This window comes from Piliocolobus tephrosceles, chromosome 21 (genome assembly GCF_002776525.5).
Source record: "Piliocolobus tephrosceles isolate RC106 chromosome 21, ASM277652v3, whole genome shotgun sequence".
In the NCBI taxonomy this organism is placed as follows: domain Eukaryota; kingdom Metazoa; phylum Chordata; class Mammalia; order Primates; family Cercopithecidae; genus Piliocolobus; species Piliocolobus tephrosceles.
The window spans coordinates 37,934,166-37,949,106 of record NC_045454.1 but is presented as its reverse complement, the minus strand read 5'-3'; the positions used below and the strand labels follow the sequence as shown (position 1 = coordinate 37,949,106).

Sequence of the window (14,941 nt, the reverse complement as noted above, 5' to 3'; positions counted from 1 at the left end):
GTTAGCCAGGATGGTCTCGATCTCCTGACCTCGTGATCCGCCCGTCTTGGCCTCCCAAAGTGCTGGGATTACAGGCTTGAGCCACCGCGCCCGGCCTAACATCCTTCCCCTTGCCCCATCGGGAGCATCCAAAAATGATAAGGGATCCCCAAGGATGCTTGCCCTGGGTGTCTCACCAACTCCTGTTGGTTTCCCCAAACTCTGCCCATGCCTGTGTGTATAGTCCTTGCAGCAAACCTGCCTCAAATTCTCCGGTTTGTCTTTTTATTATTATTATTATTTGTTAGAGACTAGGTCTCACTGTGTTGCCCAGGCTGGTCACAAACTCCTAAACTCAAGCAATTCTCTCTCCCCAGTCTCCCAAAGCTCTGGGATTACAGGTGTGAGCCTGGGTGCCTGACCGCATTACTCTATTTGAATGTGTTCCGTTGTTTTTCCCCAAGCCTCCAATATTCCCTTGCCCATCCCTGCTTAACCTCATTCAGAGCAGCCAAGCCCTCTGCCTTCAGCCTCACTCCTGGCTTTCCTTCCTCATAACTTGGAGATTTCCATGGCTCTCGCTTGATTATCTCAGCAGTTGGTTTTTTGTTTTGTTTTGGGTTTTCTTTTTTTCTTTTTTTGAGATGGAGTTTCGCTCTTGTTGCCCAGGCTGGAGTGCAATGGCGCCATCTCAGCTCACCGCAACCTCCGCATCCCAAGTTCAAGCGATTCTCCTGCCTCAGCCTCCCGAGTAGCTGGGATTACAGGCGTACACCACCAAGCCCGGCTAATTTTGTATTTTTTTTAGTAGACACGGGGTTTCTCCATGTTGGTCAGGCTGGTCTCGAACTCCTGACCTCAGGTGATCCACCTGCCTCGGCCTCCCAAAGTGCTGGGATTACAGGCGTGAGCCACCGCGTCTGGCCTGTTTTTTTTTTGTTGTTGTTGTTGTTGTTTTTCCTTTTTGTTTGAGACAAGGTCTCACTCTGTCTCCCAGGCTGGAGTGCAGTGGCACGATCTCAGCTTACTGCAACCTCCACCTCCCAGGTTCAAGCAATTCTCATGCTTCAGTCTCCTGAGTAGCTGGGACTACAGGCACCCGCCACCAAGCCCAGCTAATTTTTTTTTTTTTTTTTTTAAGTAGAGACAGAGTTTCACCATGTTGGCCAGGCTGATCTTGAACTCCTGGTCTCAAGTGATCTGCTCACCTTGGCCTCCCAAAGTGCTGGGATTACACAAGTGAGCCACTGCACCCGGCCTGGATTTTTGTTTGTTTAAGACAGGGTCTTGCTCTGTTGCCCAGGCTGGAGTGCAGTGGCATGATCACAGCTCACTGTAGTCTTTACCTCACAAGCTCAAGCAATCCTCCCATCTCAGCCTCCTGAGTAGCTGGGACCACAGGCACAAGCCTCTATGCCCAGCAGTTTAAATTTTTTTTTTTTTTTTTTCGAGACAAGGGGTCTTGCAATGTTTCCAAGGCTGGTCTCAAAACTCTTGGTCTGAAGTGATCCTCCCTCCTCAGCCTCCCAAAATGCTGGGATTAAAGGCATGAACCACCACGCTTGTCTCTCAGCAGCTTTTGACACCAGGAACTACATCTCTATTCCTTGACACTCCTCCCTCCTCCATTGCTGGGGCACCACTTTTGCCTGGTTCACCTCCTATCCTTTTTTTTTTTTTTGAGACGGAGTCTAGCTCTGTTGCCCAGCCTGCAATACAGTGGCGTGATCTCGGCTCACTGCAACCTTCACCTGCTGGGTTCAAGCGATTCTCCTGCCTCAGCCTCCCAAGTAGCTGAGATTACAGGCGCCCACCACCACGCACAGCTGATTTTTGTATTTTTAGTAGAGACAGGGTTTCACTGTGTTGGACAGGCTGGTCTCCAACTCCTGACCTTGTGATCCTCCCGCCTCGGCCTCCCAAAGTGCTGGGATTACAGGCGTGAGCCACGGTGCCGGATCTTTCTTTCTTTACTTTTTTTTTTTTGAAGTGGAGTCTTCCTCTGTCGCCCAGGCTGGAGTGCAGTGGCATGATCTTGGCTCACTGCAACCTCTGCCTCCCAGGTTCAAGTGATTCTCCTGCCTCAGCCTCCCGAGTAGCTGGGATTACAGGCGTGTGCCACCATGCCCAGCTAATTTTTTGTATTTTTGATAGAGATGGGGTTTCACCATGTTAGCCAGGATGGTCTTGACCTCCTGACCTTGTGATCCGCCGGCCTCGGCCTCCCAAAGTGCTGGGATTACAGGCGTGAGCCACCGCGCCCGGCCTCATCTCCTACCTTTGTGGCCTCTCTTCTCTGCCTGTCTCTGAGGTGTTGGGGGTCCTCAGGGCTCAGTCTTGTTGTCCATTCTGCTCTAGGGAGACTTCACCCTCCCTCCCAGCTTCAGAGACTCTCTGCCGCACAATACACCGATGCCTGCTGGGCTGTTTTTGTCTTTAGCCCAGCCCATAACATGCTTCTAGATCCCTACCCTGGGATCCAGCCCTGTCAGACTGAATATATCCCAAACCTGCCTCTTACCTTCCCATTGTATCTGCTCCTCTTCCAGTGCCTGGACTTGAGTCTCGTTCTCCACTGCCTGGACCACGCCCATCCTCCTCTGAGGCCTCCCCACCCTCCGTCTGCCCCTCTGGTCCGCCTTCTCACCATCCCCCAAGTGACATTCCAGACACACGGATCTGTCCGAGACCCTCCCCTGCTAGCATGTGAAGCCTTTTACAGTTCCAATCTGATCCCAAACTTTCCTCCCAGTCTCACGGAAATGCTAAATCATCCCTGCGTGGGAGGCTTCTGTGGGTCGGAGCCCAGCTTTACGAGGTTCAGCTCCAGGACTGCTTCCTCCAGGGACCCTTCCCTCCCTCCCCCCAGGTAAGTGCTCCTCCCGTTTCTCATTCCACCAGGGCCTGATCACACCCTGCTGGCAGTGTCAGAGCCCGGTTTTGTCTCCCACCATCCCTCCTAGAACTGGTTGCAGGGACAATTGAATGGATGAATGAATGAATGGAAAGTGAGAATTCTACTACTGGACCATCAACGCAGACCTCTGAATGAGTGAGGAGTGAGAGAGTGAGTGATGGAAAGTGGACTACAGGCAGGGAGAGGGACAGACCGATCATGGGAGAAACCCCAGGCCAAGCCCCGGAGGTCTCCGCTCCAGCCCTAAAAGATGCGCGCTACAAGCCCTTGGGCCAGGAAAAAAAAAAAAAAAAAAAAAAGCGGGCCGGGATTGGCTCAGGCTGGGGGAGGCGGGTCTAGGAGAGACACGAGTCTCTATTGGTTCACTAGCCAGGACTCTGCCCAATCGACGCGATCGCCTTCTCCAGAAGACCCCGCCTCCCTCCCGCCTGCAGCCTCGCAGGCGGAAGAAGGCGCCTTTCCGTCGCCCTAGCAACCGTCAGCGGAACCCCGTCGCCAGGGCAACTGTCCCAGGCCTCCCGTCAGCCTTTGCCTGGGCCCCTCCGGTCACCCGGACAACCGCTACCCGTTCCGGTCAACCATCAACCCGTCCCCCGTCCCCCCGGCAACCGTCGCTGGACCCACCGCCCCCTGGACGCCGTCCTGGTCCTGTCCACAGGCCTCCTCGCCCCAAACCTACGCCGTGAGCTCAGATGTCCCGGGGCCCCACGTCTCAGTGGCTCCCTCCTCCTTCTGCCCGTCTTCTCGCCTCCCCGGGGCGGGGGACCTCGCTTCCACTCCGGCAGGGGGGCCCCGGGTTGGACCGGGCCCTGGGGTCCCTGCTCGGTCGGGACAGTGGGACCGCCCTGTGCTGTGGCCGCGCGCAGTCCCCCGCAGGCCTCGGCGCTCGCACTCTTGCGTGGGACTGTCCAGCCGCCACAGGGAGCTCTTCAAAATGCAAGCCATGTCCCTCCCCTGCTGAAAACCCTCCCCTGGCTCCCCTTGAGAATCGAATCCAAGCTCCTCGCAGCCCCTGGCGGTCTGGCTATGTGGCCTCTTCTCTGAAGCCTCCTCGCTCACTCTGCCTTAGCAAGCCCCTGGCCTGCGTGTTGTGACTCCAATCACCCAAGCTTCTTCCCGCCTGGGACATTTCTAGTCACTACTTCCCACTTCCCAAAAAAGTGCATCCCAAGACGGGCACGGTGGCTCATGCCTGCAATCCCAGCACTTTGGGAGGCCGAGGTGGGAGGATGACTTGAGCCGAGGAGTTTGAGACCACCTTGTGCAGCATAGTGAGACATCTGTCTCTATAAAAAATGTTTGGGAGGCCGAGGCAGGTGGATTGCTTGAGGTCAGGCGTTCGAGACCAGCCTGGCCAACATGGCGAAACCCCGTCTCTACTAAAATTACAAAAATTAGCCAGGTGTGGTGGCATGCGCCTGTAATCCTAGCTACTGGGGAGGCTGAGGCAGGAGAATCGCTTGAACCCATGAGGTGGAGGTTGCAGTGAGCTGAGATCATGCCGCTACACTCCAGTCTGGGCAACAGAGCAAGCCTCCATTCTCAATAAATAAATAAACAATAAAAACTAGCCTGGCATGGTGGCATGCCCCTATAGTCCCAGTTACTCCGGAAGCTGAAGCAGGAGGATTGATTGAACCCAGGAGGTGTAGGCTGCTGTGAGCTAAGATCACACCACTGCATTACAGCCTGGGCAACAGAGTGAGACCCTGTCTCAAAACAACAATAAATAAGTGCATCCCCCAGCTAGGGTCCCACCTGCTGGTCTTCGGGGAAGCCTTCCCTGAGTCCTGTCAGCTCTCTCCTCCTTAAACTCTTTCAGGCTCACACTCTGTCACTAGGACCTATAACACCGCCTGGTATCTATGTTGAGTAAAAGGAAGTTGTGCTGGGCGCAGTGGCTCACGCCTGTAGTCCCAGCACTTTGGGAGGCTGAGGTAGGCAGATCATGAGGTCAGGAATTTGAGACCAGCCTGGACAACATGGTGAAACCCCATCTCGGCTAAAAATACAAAAATTAGCTGGGTGTGGTGGCGGGCGCCTGTAATCCCAGCTGCTCAGGAGGCTGAGACAGGAGAATCACTTGAGCCCAGGAGGCGGTTGCAGTGAGCCGAGATCACGCCATTGCACTCCAGCCTGGGCAACAGAGCAAGACTCCATCTCTCTCTCTCTGTCACACACACACACACACACACACACACACACACACACACAGAGGACGCTGTGCTGGGGATAAGGGAGGTGGATGACCAGCAGGCAGGCCCATCTCAGAGACAGGAGAATGTATTTCTCAGGGCCCCTCAGTCCTCATAGTACAGGTGATGGTGGTAACGTCCCCCAAAAGCCGGGCACAAGCCAGGGAGATACAAGCAGATGCTATGGTCAGCCTGGGGCTGGGTGGTACACCCTCCACATGTAACCCCCACCCCAGAGGGCTCCAGAGTCAGCAGAAACTGTGGCTAATTTGGAGCAGAAGTTTCCAGGAGCTGGAGAGGCAGGCCTCAGATCCCAGATGGCCGTTCTGGGAGCTGGTCCCTTCCTGCCCTGAATCCAGAATCTCAGTTGTCCTAACAGAGACAAGAGCTGTTTTCCCAGGGATCTGAGGCAGGCCAGCCCAGGCCAGGGCAAGAGAACTTGACCTGACCAAGCCTGGGGTCATGACGGGGGTGTGAGGGAAAGGGCTTGCGGGAGCTCTCCTGGGACTGGCTGGAGAGGAATCTGTACACCCATCTGCCTGCTCATGAGGGTCTGCCCTTGGGGAGGTTGCCAGGGGCCAGGCAGGGAGGTCCCCTGCTCTTTTTTTTTTTGAGACGGATTCTCACTCTGTTGCCAGGCTGGAGTGCAGTGGCGCAATCTCGGCTCACTGCAAGCTCTGCCTTTCGGATTCACGCCATTCTCCTGCCTCAGCCTCCTGAGTAGCTGGGACTACAGGCACCCGCCACCATGCCTGGCTAATTTTTTGTGTTTTTGGTAGAGACAGCATTTCACCATGTTAGCCAGGATGGTCTTGATCTCCTGACTTCGTGATCCACCCACCTCGGCCTCCCAAGGTGCTGGGATTACAGGTTTGAGCCACTGCGGCCGGCCCTGACCCCTGCTCCTAAGCTAGGATTACCCTCATCAGCGCTGCCACACAGAACTTTCTTCACTGATGTGGCAATCGAGCACGTGAAATACAGCTGGTGTGGACAGGCACAGTGGCTCACGCCTGTAATCCCAGCACTGTGGGAAGCCAAGGTGGGCAGATCACTTGAGATCAGCAGTTCGAGACCAGCCTGGCCAACATGGTGAAACCCCATCTCTATTGAAAATACAAAAATTAGTCAGGCCTGGTGACGCATCTGTAGTCCCAGCTACTCGAGAGGCTGAGGCACAAGAATCGCTGGAACCCAGGAGGTGGAGGCTGCAGTGAGCCGAGACTGCATCCATTGCACTCCATCCAGCCTGGGCAACAGAGCAAGACTCTGTCTCAAGGGGGAAAAAAAAAAGAAATACAGCTGGTGTGACTGAGCACTGCATTTTCATTGTATTTCATTTCAATTAACATACATTTAAGTTGAAGTAGCCAAATGTGGTCAGCAGTATCGTATTTAGAGTAGCACTGAGCTGAAGACCCAGGCAGGAGGTGGAAGGCAGGGACAGCAAGGTCAGGGTTTAAGGTTTGTGCAGCTATGGCAGAGAACCAACTTTGGCAAAGAGCAGAGTGAGGCCCCTTGACATCTGGCTCCACTGGAGGAGAGGTATACCCAGTTCCGAGGGTCAAAGTGATTTTACACATGCATGCATCCATGCCTCTGTGTGAGTGCAGGGGTTGGTGTGTCCCAAGGCACCCATAGGTGCACCTGTGTGAGATCCAGGAGTCCCATACGTATGAACGATTCAAGAGTCCACCCATGTATGCACATTGTATGGACTCCCAGGCACACGCAGATACGTGTGTTCCTTCCTGAGTATCCGTGCCTCCTGGGCCGGCCAGCAAGGGCCACTAGTCCAGCAGGTCTTGTAAGAAGACCCACATGTACTGGTGCATCTCCTGGGGGTTGCTCTGTGGGATCCAATGCCCCATGCCTGGCAGGATGTGGGCCTCCAAGCGGCCCGGCACAAAGCGACTGCTGATGGCTTCCACCAGCCCCTGTTCCAAGTAAGTGTCCTTCTCCCCCCACAGCAGCAATGTGGGTGTGGCTAGCTCCTGGGGTTCCAAGGGGAAGTTCCTGTGGCCAGGACAGACAGACAGACAGGCAGACAGATAGGCAGAAGGATGGCTGCCTCCCACCCCCACCCCCAGCCCCTGCAAATCTCCTGAGTTCACGCTTGGCATCTGGTCTTACCTGAAGAGGTTTCGGTAGTAGTTAAGGGGCCCAATGAGGCCACCAGGCTGAGAGAAGTTATAAAGGAAGGCCTCGAGCTCATTGGGGGTCAAGCGTGGGATGCCTGTCTTGTGGTGGGTGAGGGTGGTCTTCAGAATCTAGGTACACAGCAGGACTCTGGCTTCGGTGCCCAGTCTGCCCAGCCCTGACCTGCTTCCCTCCTCCCTTCAACCTGTACCTTCTGTACCTGGAAGTCAGACATAGACAGCAGCTTCTCGGGCAGCCAGGGCAGCTGGAACAGGAACATGTAGTGGGAACGGAAGAACTGGCTGATGTGGTGCAGGGAATAGTCTGGGATAGAAGGGTTAGGGGAGAGATGTAAGGCCTGCCCCTGGGATGGCCCCACACACCTGCACCCCTACACACACCCAGGTCAGGCACACAAGCCTCAGGAATGCCACTGCTGCCTGCCTGGGTCTGTGAAGGTACCAGACACCCCTCCTGGCATGGGCACCATCTACATTCCCTCCTGCCATGTTTCACTATCCACAGGATGGGGGCATCTTCTGGGAACCCCCATATCCACTGGTGTGCTTCCCCTGCCCAGGCCAGGGTGCATTTCTTTTTTTTTTTTTTTTTTGAGACGGAGTCTCGCTCTGTCGCCCAGGCTGGAGTGCAGTGGCCGGATCTCAGCTCACTGCAAGCTCCGCCTCCCAGGTTCACGCCATTCTCCTGCCTCAGCCTCCCGAGTAGCTGGGACTACAGGCGCCCGCCACCTTGCCCAGCTAGTTTTTTTTTTTTGTAATTTTTAGTAGAGACAGGGTTTCACCATGTTAGCCCAGATGGTCTCGATCTCCTGACCTCGAGATCCGCCCGTCTTGGCCTCCCAAAGTGCTGGGATTACAGGCTTGAGCCACCGCGCCCGGCCGCCAGGGTGCATTCCTTCTCCTTTATTCAGCTAACACTTATTGAGCAACTACTGCATGCCAGGCCTTGTTCTAGATACAGCAGTGAAAGAGACAGACAAAACTCCCTGTTCATCCTAAGCAACTTAAGGAGACCCCTGTATCTACCCAAAAAAATATATATATATATATATGGGCCGGGCGCAGTGGCTCACGCCTCTAATCTCAGCACTTTGGGAGGTCAAGGCGGGTAGATATCTTGAGGTCAGGAGTTAGACACTAACCTGGGCAACATAATGAAACCCCATTGCCACTAAAAATACAAAAATTAGCCGGGCGTGGTGGCGTGTGTCTGTAGTCCCCGCTACTCTGGAGGCTAAGGAAGGAGAGTCACTTGAACCCAGGAGGTAGAGGTTGCTAGGCATGGTGGCTCACTCCTGTAATCCCAGTACTTTGGGAGGCCGAGGCCGGAAGATCGCTTGAGCCCAGGAGTTCAAGACCAGCCTGGCCAACATGGTGAAATCCCGTCTCTACTAAAAATACAAAATAATTAGCCGGGTATGATGGCACACGTCTGTAGTTTCATCTACTGAGGAGGCTGAAGCAAGAGAATCACTTGAACCTGAGAGGCGGAGGTTGCCATGAGTGGAGGTTGCCATGAGCTGACATTGTGCCACTGCACTGCACAGAGCGAGACTCCAGCTCAAGAAAAAAAAAAGTTGCTGGGCATGGTGGCTCATGCCTGTAATTCCAGCACTTTGGGAAGATCATGAGTTCAAGAGATTGAGACCATCTTGGCCAACATGGTGAAACCTCGTCTCTACTAAAATACAAAAAATCAGCCCGGTGTGGTGGCCTGTAATTCCAGCTACTTGGGAGGCTGAGGCAGGGGAATCGCTTGAACCTTGAACCTGGGAGGCGGAGGTTGCAGTGAGCTGAGATCACACCACTGCACTCCAGCCTGATGACAGAGCCAGATTCTGTCTCAAAAAAAAAAAGAAAAGAAAACAACAGCCGGGCGTGGTGGCTCAAGCCTGTAATCCCAGCACTTTGGGAGGCCGAGACGGGTGGATCACGAGGTCAGGAGATTGAGACCATCCTGGCTAATACGGTGAAACCCCGTCTCTACTAAAAATACAAAAATCTAGCCAGGCGAGGTGGCGGGTGCCTGTAGTCCCAGCTACTCCGGAGGCTGAGGCAGGAGAATGGTGTGAACCCGGGTGGCACAGCTTGCAGTGAGCTGAGATCCGGCCACTGCACTCCAGCCTGGGAGACAGAGCGAGACTCCGTCTCAAAAAAAAAAAAAAAAAAAAAAAAAAAAAAAACAAAAGAGAGAAAGAGAGAGAGCACAGTTATGACCACAATGCTGAGTATTAACATCATGATAGACATTGTTAACCTCCCCAGCCTCAGTTTCCTCCAGCTGGAACATGGGGATAACACAACCTTCATAAGCTCAGGAGCCTTAAGTAGGTTACTGTGTGCATGTTCCTTGTTACTGTAAGTGCTATAAAAAAATGTGGATTAGTCCTAAGTGTATTGTGATTGATTTTGATTTTATTTTATTTTATTTTTGAGACAGAGTCTTACTCTGTCGTCCAGGCTGGAGTGCAGTGGTGCGATCTTGGCTCACTGCAACCTCCACTTCTCAGGTTCAAGCGATGCTCTTGCCTCAACCTCCTGAGTAACTGAGACTACAGGTGTGCACCACCATGCCTGGCTGATTTTTTGTATTTTTGGTAGAGACGGGGTTTCACCATGTTGGCCAGGCTGGTCTTGAACTTCTGGGCTCAAGCGATCCACAGGCCTTGGCCTCCCAAACTGCAGGGATTACAGGCAAGAGCCACCATGCCTGACCATATTATATTTTATATATTTATTTTTTGAGACAGAGTTTTGCTCTTGTTGCCTAGGCTGGAGTGCAATGGCATGATTTCAGCTCACTGCAACCTCCACCTCCCGGGTTCAGGAGATTCTCCTGCATCAGCCTCCCGAGTAGCTGGGACTATAGGCGTGCACCACCAATGCCAATTTTTTTTTTTTTTTGTAGAGACAGTTAGGGTCTTGCTATGTTGACCAGATTGGTCTTGAACTCCTGGCCTCAAGTGATCCTCCCACCTCAGCGGCCCAGAGGGCTCGGATTACAGGTGTGAGCCACTGGGTCTGGCGTGTCATTAATTTCCGAATGAGGAGCTCCACAACAGAAGGGACCCGGGTTGATTGCTGCACCCTCGGCCCCTGATGTGTTGACAGGTATACAGAGAATTGCAAACACATACACATGTACCTGCCCCCTTGCACACAAGTACATCCCAGTGTCCCGGACTCCCACACACACCTTGGTACACCGACATGGGGGCACCACTGACCACAACCATCCGCTCGACCAGGGATGGGTAGTAGATGGAGAAATGCCAGGCAAGGAGGGCACCCCAGTCATGGGCCACAAGGATGCACTTGGAATAACCTGTGGGAATCCAAGGAGCTGGCATAAGTGAGGTGCCAGGTAGGACTGAAGCAGGGGTGGGGGAAGTAGCTTCCAGCAAGGAGAAAGGGGGGGTATGTGTGTGTGCAGGATGAGGGAGGCCACGCCTAGGATGGGGGTATGTCTGCACCCAGGCCTAGGATGACATCCTTGATGTCCACCAGCAACAGGTCGATCGTGTAGCAGTCCACATCCCGGGGTGCATCTGAGGGGCCGTAACCTCGCAAATCCACAGCCACAACATGGAAGCGGCTCTGGAACTCCCGGAGCTGGTAACGCCAGGAGAACCTGCCAGGCGGGTAGGGGAGAGAGGCTGAGTCAGGGCCCTCAGGTTGCACCTGCACCCTACGCCCATCAGCGACCATTGGCAACCCCTCCTTCCTGCTCTAAACTTCCCCTAAAAGGAGGATGGGGAATCCCAGGCAGAGGCAGAGGCAGAGGCAGAGCCTGAGGCTGAAGCCAACTACCCCCTGAATCCAGGGAGCCTCAATCAACCTCAATACCCCTTTGTCCTGTCCCTTCAGGGCCTAGGGATCCTGGGTATGCTGGCCAGTACCCCTGTCCCCATCTATGTTCAGCTTGTCCCGATCTATGCAGCCCTCCCCCCTGCCTCTTGGGAACCCAAGCTCCACCTGCCCCCGGAGTCCCGTGTGCCTCAGGCCCCTGGGCCCCAGACGTACCAGTTCTCAGGGAAGCCATGCAGAAACAGCATGAGGGGTCCGTTGCCTTGTCCAGCTGAGACATAGTGCAGACGCAGGCCCGAGCTCTAGGGGGAGGGCACGGCCTGAAGCCTGGGGAACCCTCCCTCCCTAGGCTTGAACCGTCTCGACCCCACGCGACCCCGCAGCCCCGATAGCGCCCCCGTGCGATCACCTTGAGGTTCAGGAAACCGTGCTCGCCCAGCGAGGGGTCGCTCAGGCAGGCGGGGGACGCGCTCCGACGGCGTCCGCAGCAGCCGCGCCGGGGCCGGCACAGCACGTGCGTGAACGCTATGCAGCCGTAGACCGCCGCGGCCACCAGCGCCACCGAGAACACCAGGCTCCACATGAAGGCGCGCAGCAGCTTCAGCGACAGGCGCGACGGCGCCAGCAGCGCGGTTACCACCAGCTCGGGCATGTCGCTGCGCTCCGGGACCACGGCGGCGCTGCCGGCCGGGGTCACCTGCAGCAGTGGCGGGGCGGTGTCAGGGCTCAGGGGCCCACCGCCTTTGGCCTGGGGCCCCTCCGTGCCGTCGGGGTTTGTGGGACGCACTGAGGGAAGAGGCGGGCGGCTCCGACCGAAACCGCCGGAGCGCACGACTCACCTGAGTGCCAGGTAAACACCTGGGCGCGACAGGGACAGGAAACAAGGGTAGGGTGCGGAGGCTGGGGAGGAAGGGGTTGGAAAGGGGGGAAAGAAATGGGCGGGGCCTAGCAGGGCGTGTGCGGGGCTTAGGACTGGGGCGCGGCCCAGGAGGACTCAGCAGCAGGTGGGCGAGGGTCTAAAGAAGGCAATTCCGACCCGGGCGCGGCGGCTCATGCCTGTAAGCCCAGCACTTTGGTAGGCCAAGGCGGGCGGATCACCTGTAGTCAAGAGCTTGAGACCAGCCTGGTCAATGTGGTGAAACCCGTCTCTACTAAAAATACAAAACTTAGCTGGGCGTGGTGGTGGGCGCCTGTAATCCCAGTTACTTGGGAGGCTGAGGCAGGAGAATCGCTTGTACCCGGGACGTGGAGGTTGCAGTGAGCTCAGATCGCGCTACTGCACTCCAGCCTGGGTGACAACAGGGAAACTCCATCTCAAGAAAAAATAAAGGCAATTCCGAGCCCAAACCTTAAGGAGGGGATCCTGGATCCTCACTTAAGTGGGCGGCACCTGGAGTGAGGGGCGGGGCATATGCAGAGTAGGTGCGGCCTACAAGCCAGAAAGGAGAGTTGGAGTGGTAGGCGTGGCTTATGCAGGTGGGCGGGGAGAGGGTGGATCCTAGAGAAGGTGAGGCCTAACATTGGGCGGAGAAGGCGGGAGCCTGGGCCAAAGAGCTGAGGGTCGGCCTGGGTGGGGGGGGGCCAATGAGACGGAGGGCGGGGCCGGGACCTAATATGGCGGGTCGGGCGGGCCTGGAAGCCGAAAGAGAGGACCAGGCAATGCCAGATGTAGGACTAGGAGGGAGGTGCGGGCGGTATTAACGGCTTGAGGAGTTAATACCACCCCGGAGCGCGCGACCCTCCCCTGGGTCTGGCTCCAAAGACCTAGCAGCACTGACTTCACCCAGCTGTGGTTCCAACGGCGGGTCCAGCGGCCTCGGCCCGTCGCCGTCCTCCTGCTGGTCCAACAGGCCCTCACGCCCGCCCCTGTGCGTCTGTGATTGGACGACGGCGGCCACTGGTGCCCAAGCGACAGGTCCTGGCCCGGGAGCCAATCGGCAGGTGTTGAGTCCCAGGCTCCGAGAGCTGGCCAAGGAGGCGGGGATACCCTGATTCCTAGAGGGCAGGCCTGGTTCCCCCGAGGAGGACCCGACCTATTGAATGACTGGGGTTCTGGGGTTCCGGCGGAAAAAGGAAGTGGGACAGGGCCGGGTGTGATGGGGCTTAGAGTCACAGAGCCTTGCGGCCCTGCTGTCCCTGCAAGAAGCCAGCTTCCGGCCGGGCGCGGTGGCTCACGCCTGTAATCCTAGCACTTTGGGAAGCCGAGGCGGGCGGATCACGAGGTCAGGAGATCGAGACCATCCTGGCTAACATGGTGAAACCCCCGTCTCTACTAAACAAACAAACAAATACAAAAAAATTAGCCGGGCGTGGTGGCGGCGCCTGTAGCTACTCGGCAGGCTGAGGCAGGAGAATGGCGTGAACCCAGGAGGCAGAAGTTGCCGTTAGCCGAGATTGCACCACTGCACTCCAGCCTGGGCGACAGAGCGAGACTCCGACTCAAAAAAAAAAAAAAAAAAAAAAAAGCCAGCTTCTTCCTCCTATTTTGCAACCTTCTCCCGATATTCTTGAACATTTTAGGGACACCCATCACTTAACCCGTATAGCAACCCTATTAAGCATAATCACATCCCTGTAGGATCATGAACCTGAAATTCGAGGATGAAGTCATTTGCCTGAAGACATACATCCTGTTAAACAGCCATCCATAAAGATGTAAGGGAAAAAGGCAGCAATCTGTGGCTACACCTACCCTTCCTCCCGGAAGCAGCCACTGGAACGTTTTTAGCATTTTATTTATTTCAGATGGGGTTTCGATCATAGCTCACTGCAGCCTCGAACTCCTGGGCTCAAACACTACAACCTGTCGTTGGGACTACAGGCCTGTGCCACCACACTCAGCTAATTTTTCAAAAATGTTTCATAGAGAGGACTTGCTATATTGTCCAGGCTGGTCTCAAACTCCTGGCCTCAAGCGATCCTCAAGCCTCCACCTCCCAAAGTGGGATTACAGATGTAAGCCACCATGCCCCACCTCTATTTCTTGACTTAATCAATGTATGACATTAGCCACAGACTTGCTCACATCACTACCCCTGGACATGCTGTTTTTTGTTTCCCTATTAGTTTCCTTTAAAAACACTCCACTTGTCACCTCTTGCCCGTTTCCACCTCCCACTTTTATCCATATACCTTTGAACTGTCAAGGCTGCTAAACATTACTGTCCTGGGACCATAATTAAGTCCATGAAGTTGCTACTTAAAGGTGAATAGTGGTTTATGTTCTGCCTCAGTAAACAACACATCTCAGAGCTGAATAGACCTGTATGATTACATTACCCATAGTGTACAAACTTTTGTTCTCCCTGGACTACTTAACCACTACCTTTCTTTTGTTGTGTGACTAGCCTACATCAAAGCTTTTTTTTTTTCTCCCCCAGTTGGGAGTCTCACGGTATCACCCAAGCTGGAATGCAGTGGTGTGATGATCTCGGCTCACTGCAACCTCCGCCTACAGGGTTCAAGCGATTCTCCTGTCTCAGCCTCCAGAGTAGCTGGGACTACAGGCGTGTGCCACCACGCCCAGCTAATTTTTTGTATTTTTCAATAGAGACGGGGTGTCACCACGTTGGCCAGGCTAGTCTCTAACTGCTGACCTCAAGCAATCCTCCCACCTCGGCCTCCCAAAAGTGCTGGGATTACAGGCGTGAGTCACCGTGCCTGGCAGCTTTTTCTTTTATACCTTCCATTAAATCAATTCTCTCACAATTTGATGTTCCCAGGATCTCTCCCTCCTGACTCCGCTAATCTGGCCACATGGGTGGTGCGTGTCTTGGGAATCTCCCTTCCTCTGCTACACATCACTGACCCCCCACCCTGACCTCCCCTGCTTCTCCTGTCTACCCTCAAACAAAAAGACAGCAGTCGTCACAGGAGAGTAACTT

The 14,941-nt window shown here is 54.9% G+C and overlaps 1 protein-coding gene across 2 annotated transcripts; it reads right to left on the bottom strand.

Moving 5' to 3' along the window:
* Nucleotides 1–6,400: 6,400 nt before the first annotated feature.
* On the bottom strand, nucleotides 6,401–13,109 carry EPHX3 (epoxide hydrolase 3). 2 transcript variants are annotated; one of them, XM_023229877.1, is made up of 8 exons: nucleotides 12,836–13,109; nucleotides 11,467–11,843; nucleotides 11,274–11,359; nucleotides 10,724–10,881; nucleotides 10,447–10,575; nucleotides 7,451–7,554; nucleotides 7,225–7,361; nucleotides 6,401–7,107 (listed from the first exon to the last, which is right to left on the bottom strand). In XM_023229877.1, coding segments are annotated over exons 1-8 (1,218 nt in total). In that variant the 5' UTR covers nucleotides 12,837–13,109; the 3' UTR covers nucleotides 6,401–6,881. The 2 variants fall into 2 exon arrangements, with proteins under 2 accessions (XP_023085645.1, XP_023085646.1); XM_023229878.1 differs by having other exon boundaries at nucleotides 7,442–7,554; nucleotides 11,467–11,754.
* Between the last annotated feature and the right edge of the window lie 1,832 nt (nucleotides 13,110–14,941).

Coding starts and splice junctions, on each gene's coding strand:
- EPHX3 (XM_023229877.1), bottom strand. Junction 10,882..11,273: donor CATGGCTTCCCTGAGAACTG/GTACGTCTGGGG, acceptor CCCGCCTGGCAG/GTTCTCCTGGCGTTACCAGC. Junction 7,362..7,450: donor TGTCTATGTCTGACTTCCAG/GTACAGAAGGTA, acceptor CTGTGTACCTAG/ATTCTGAAGACCACCCTCAC.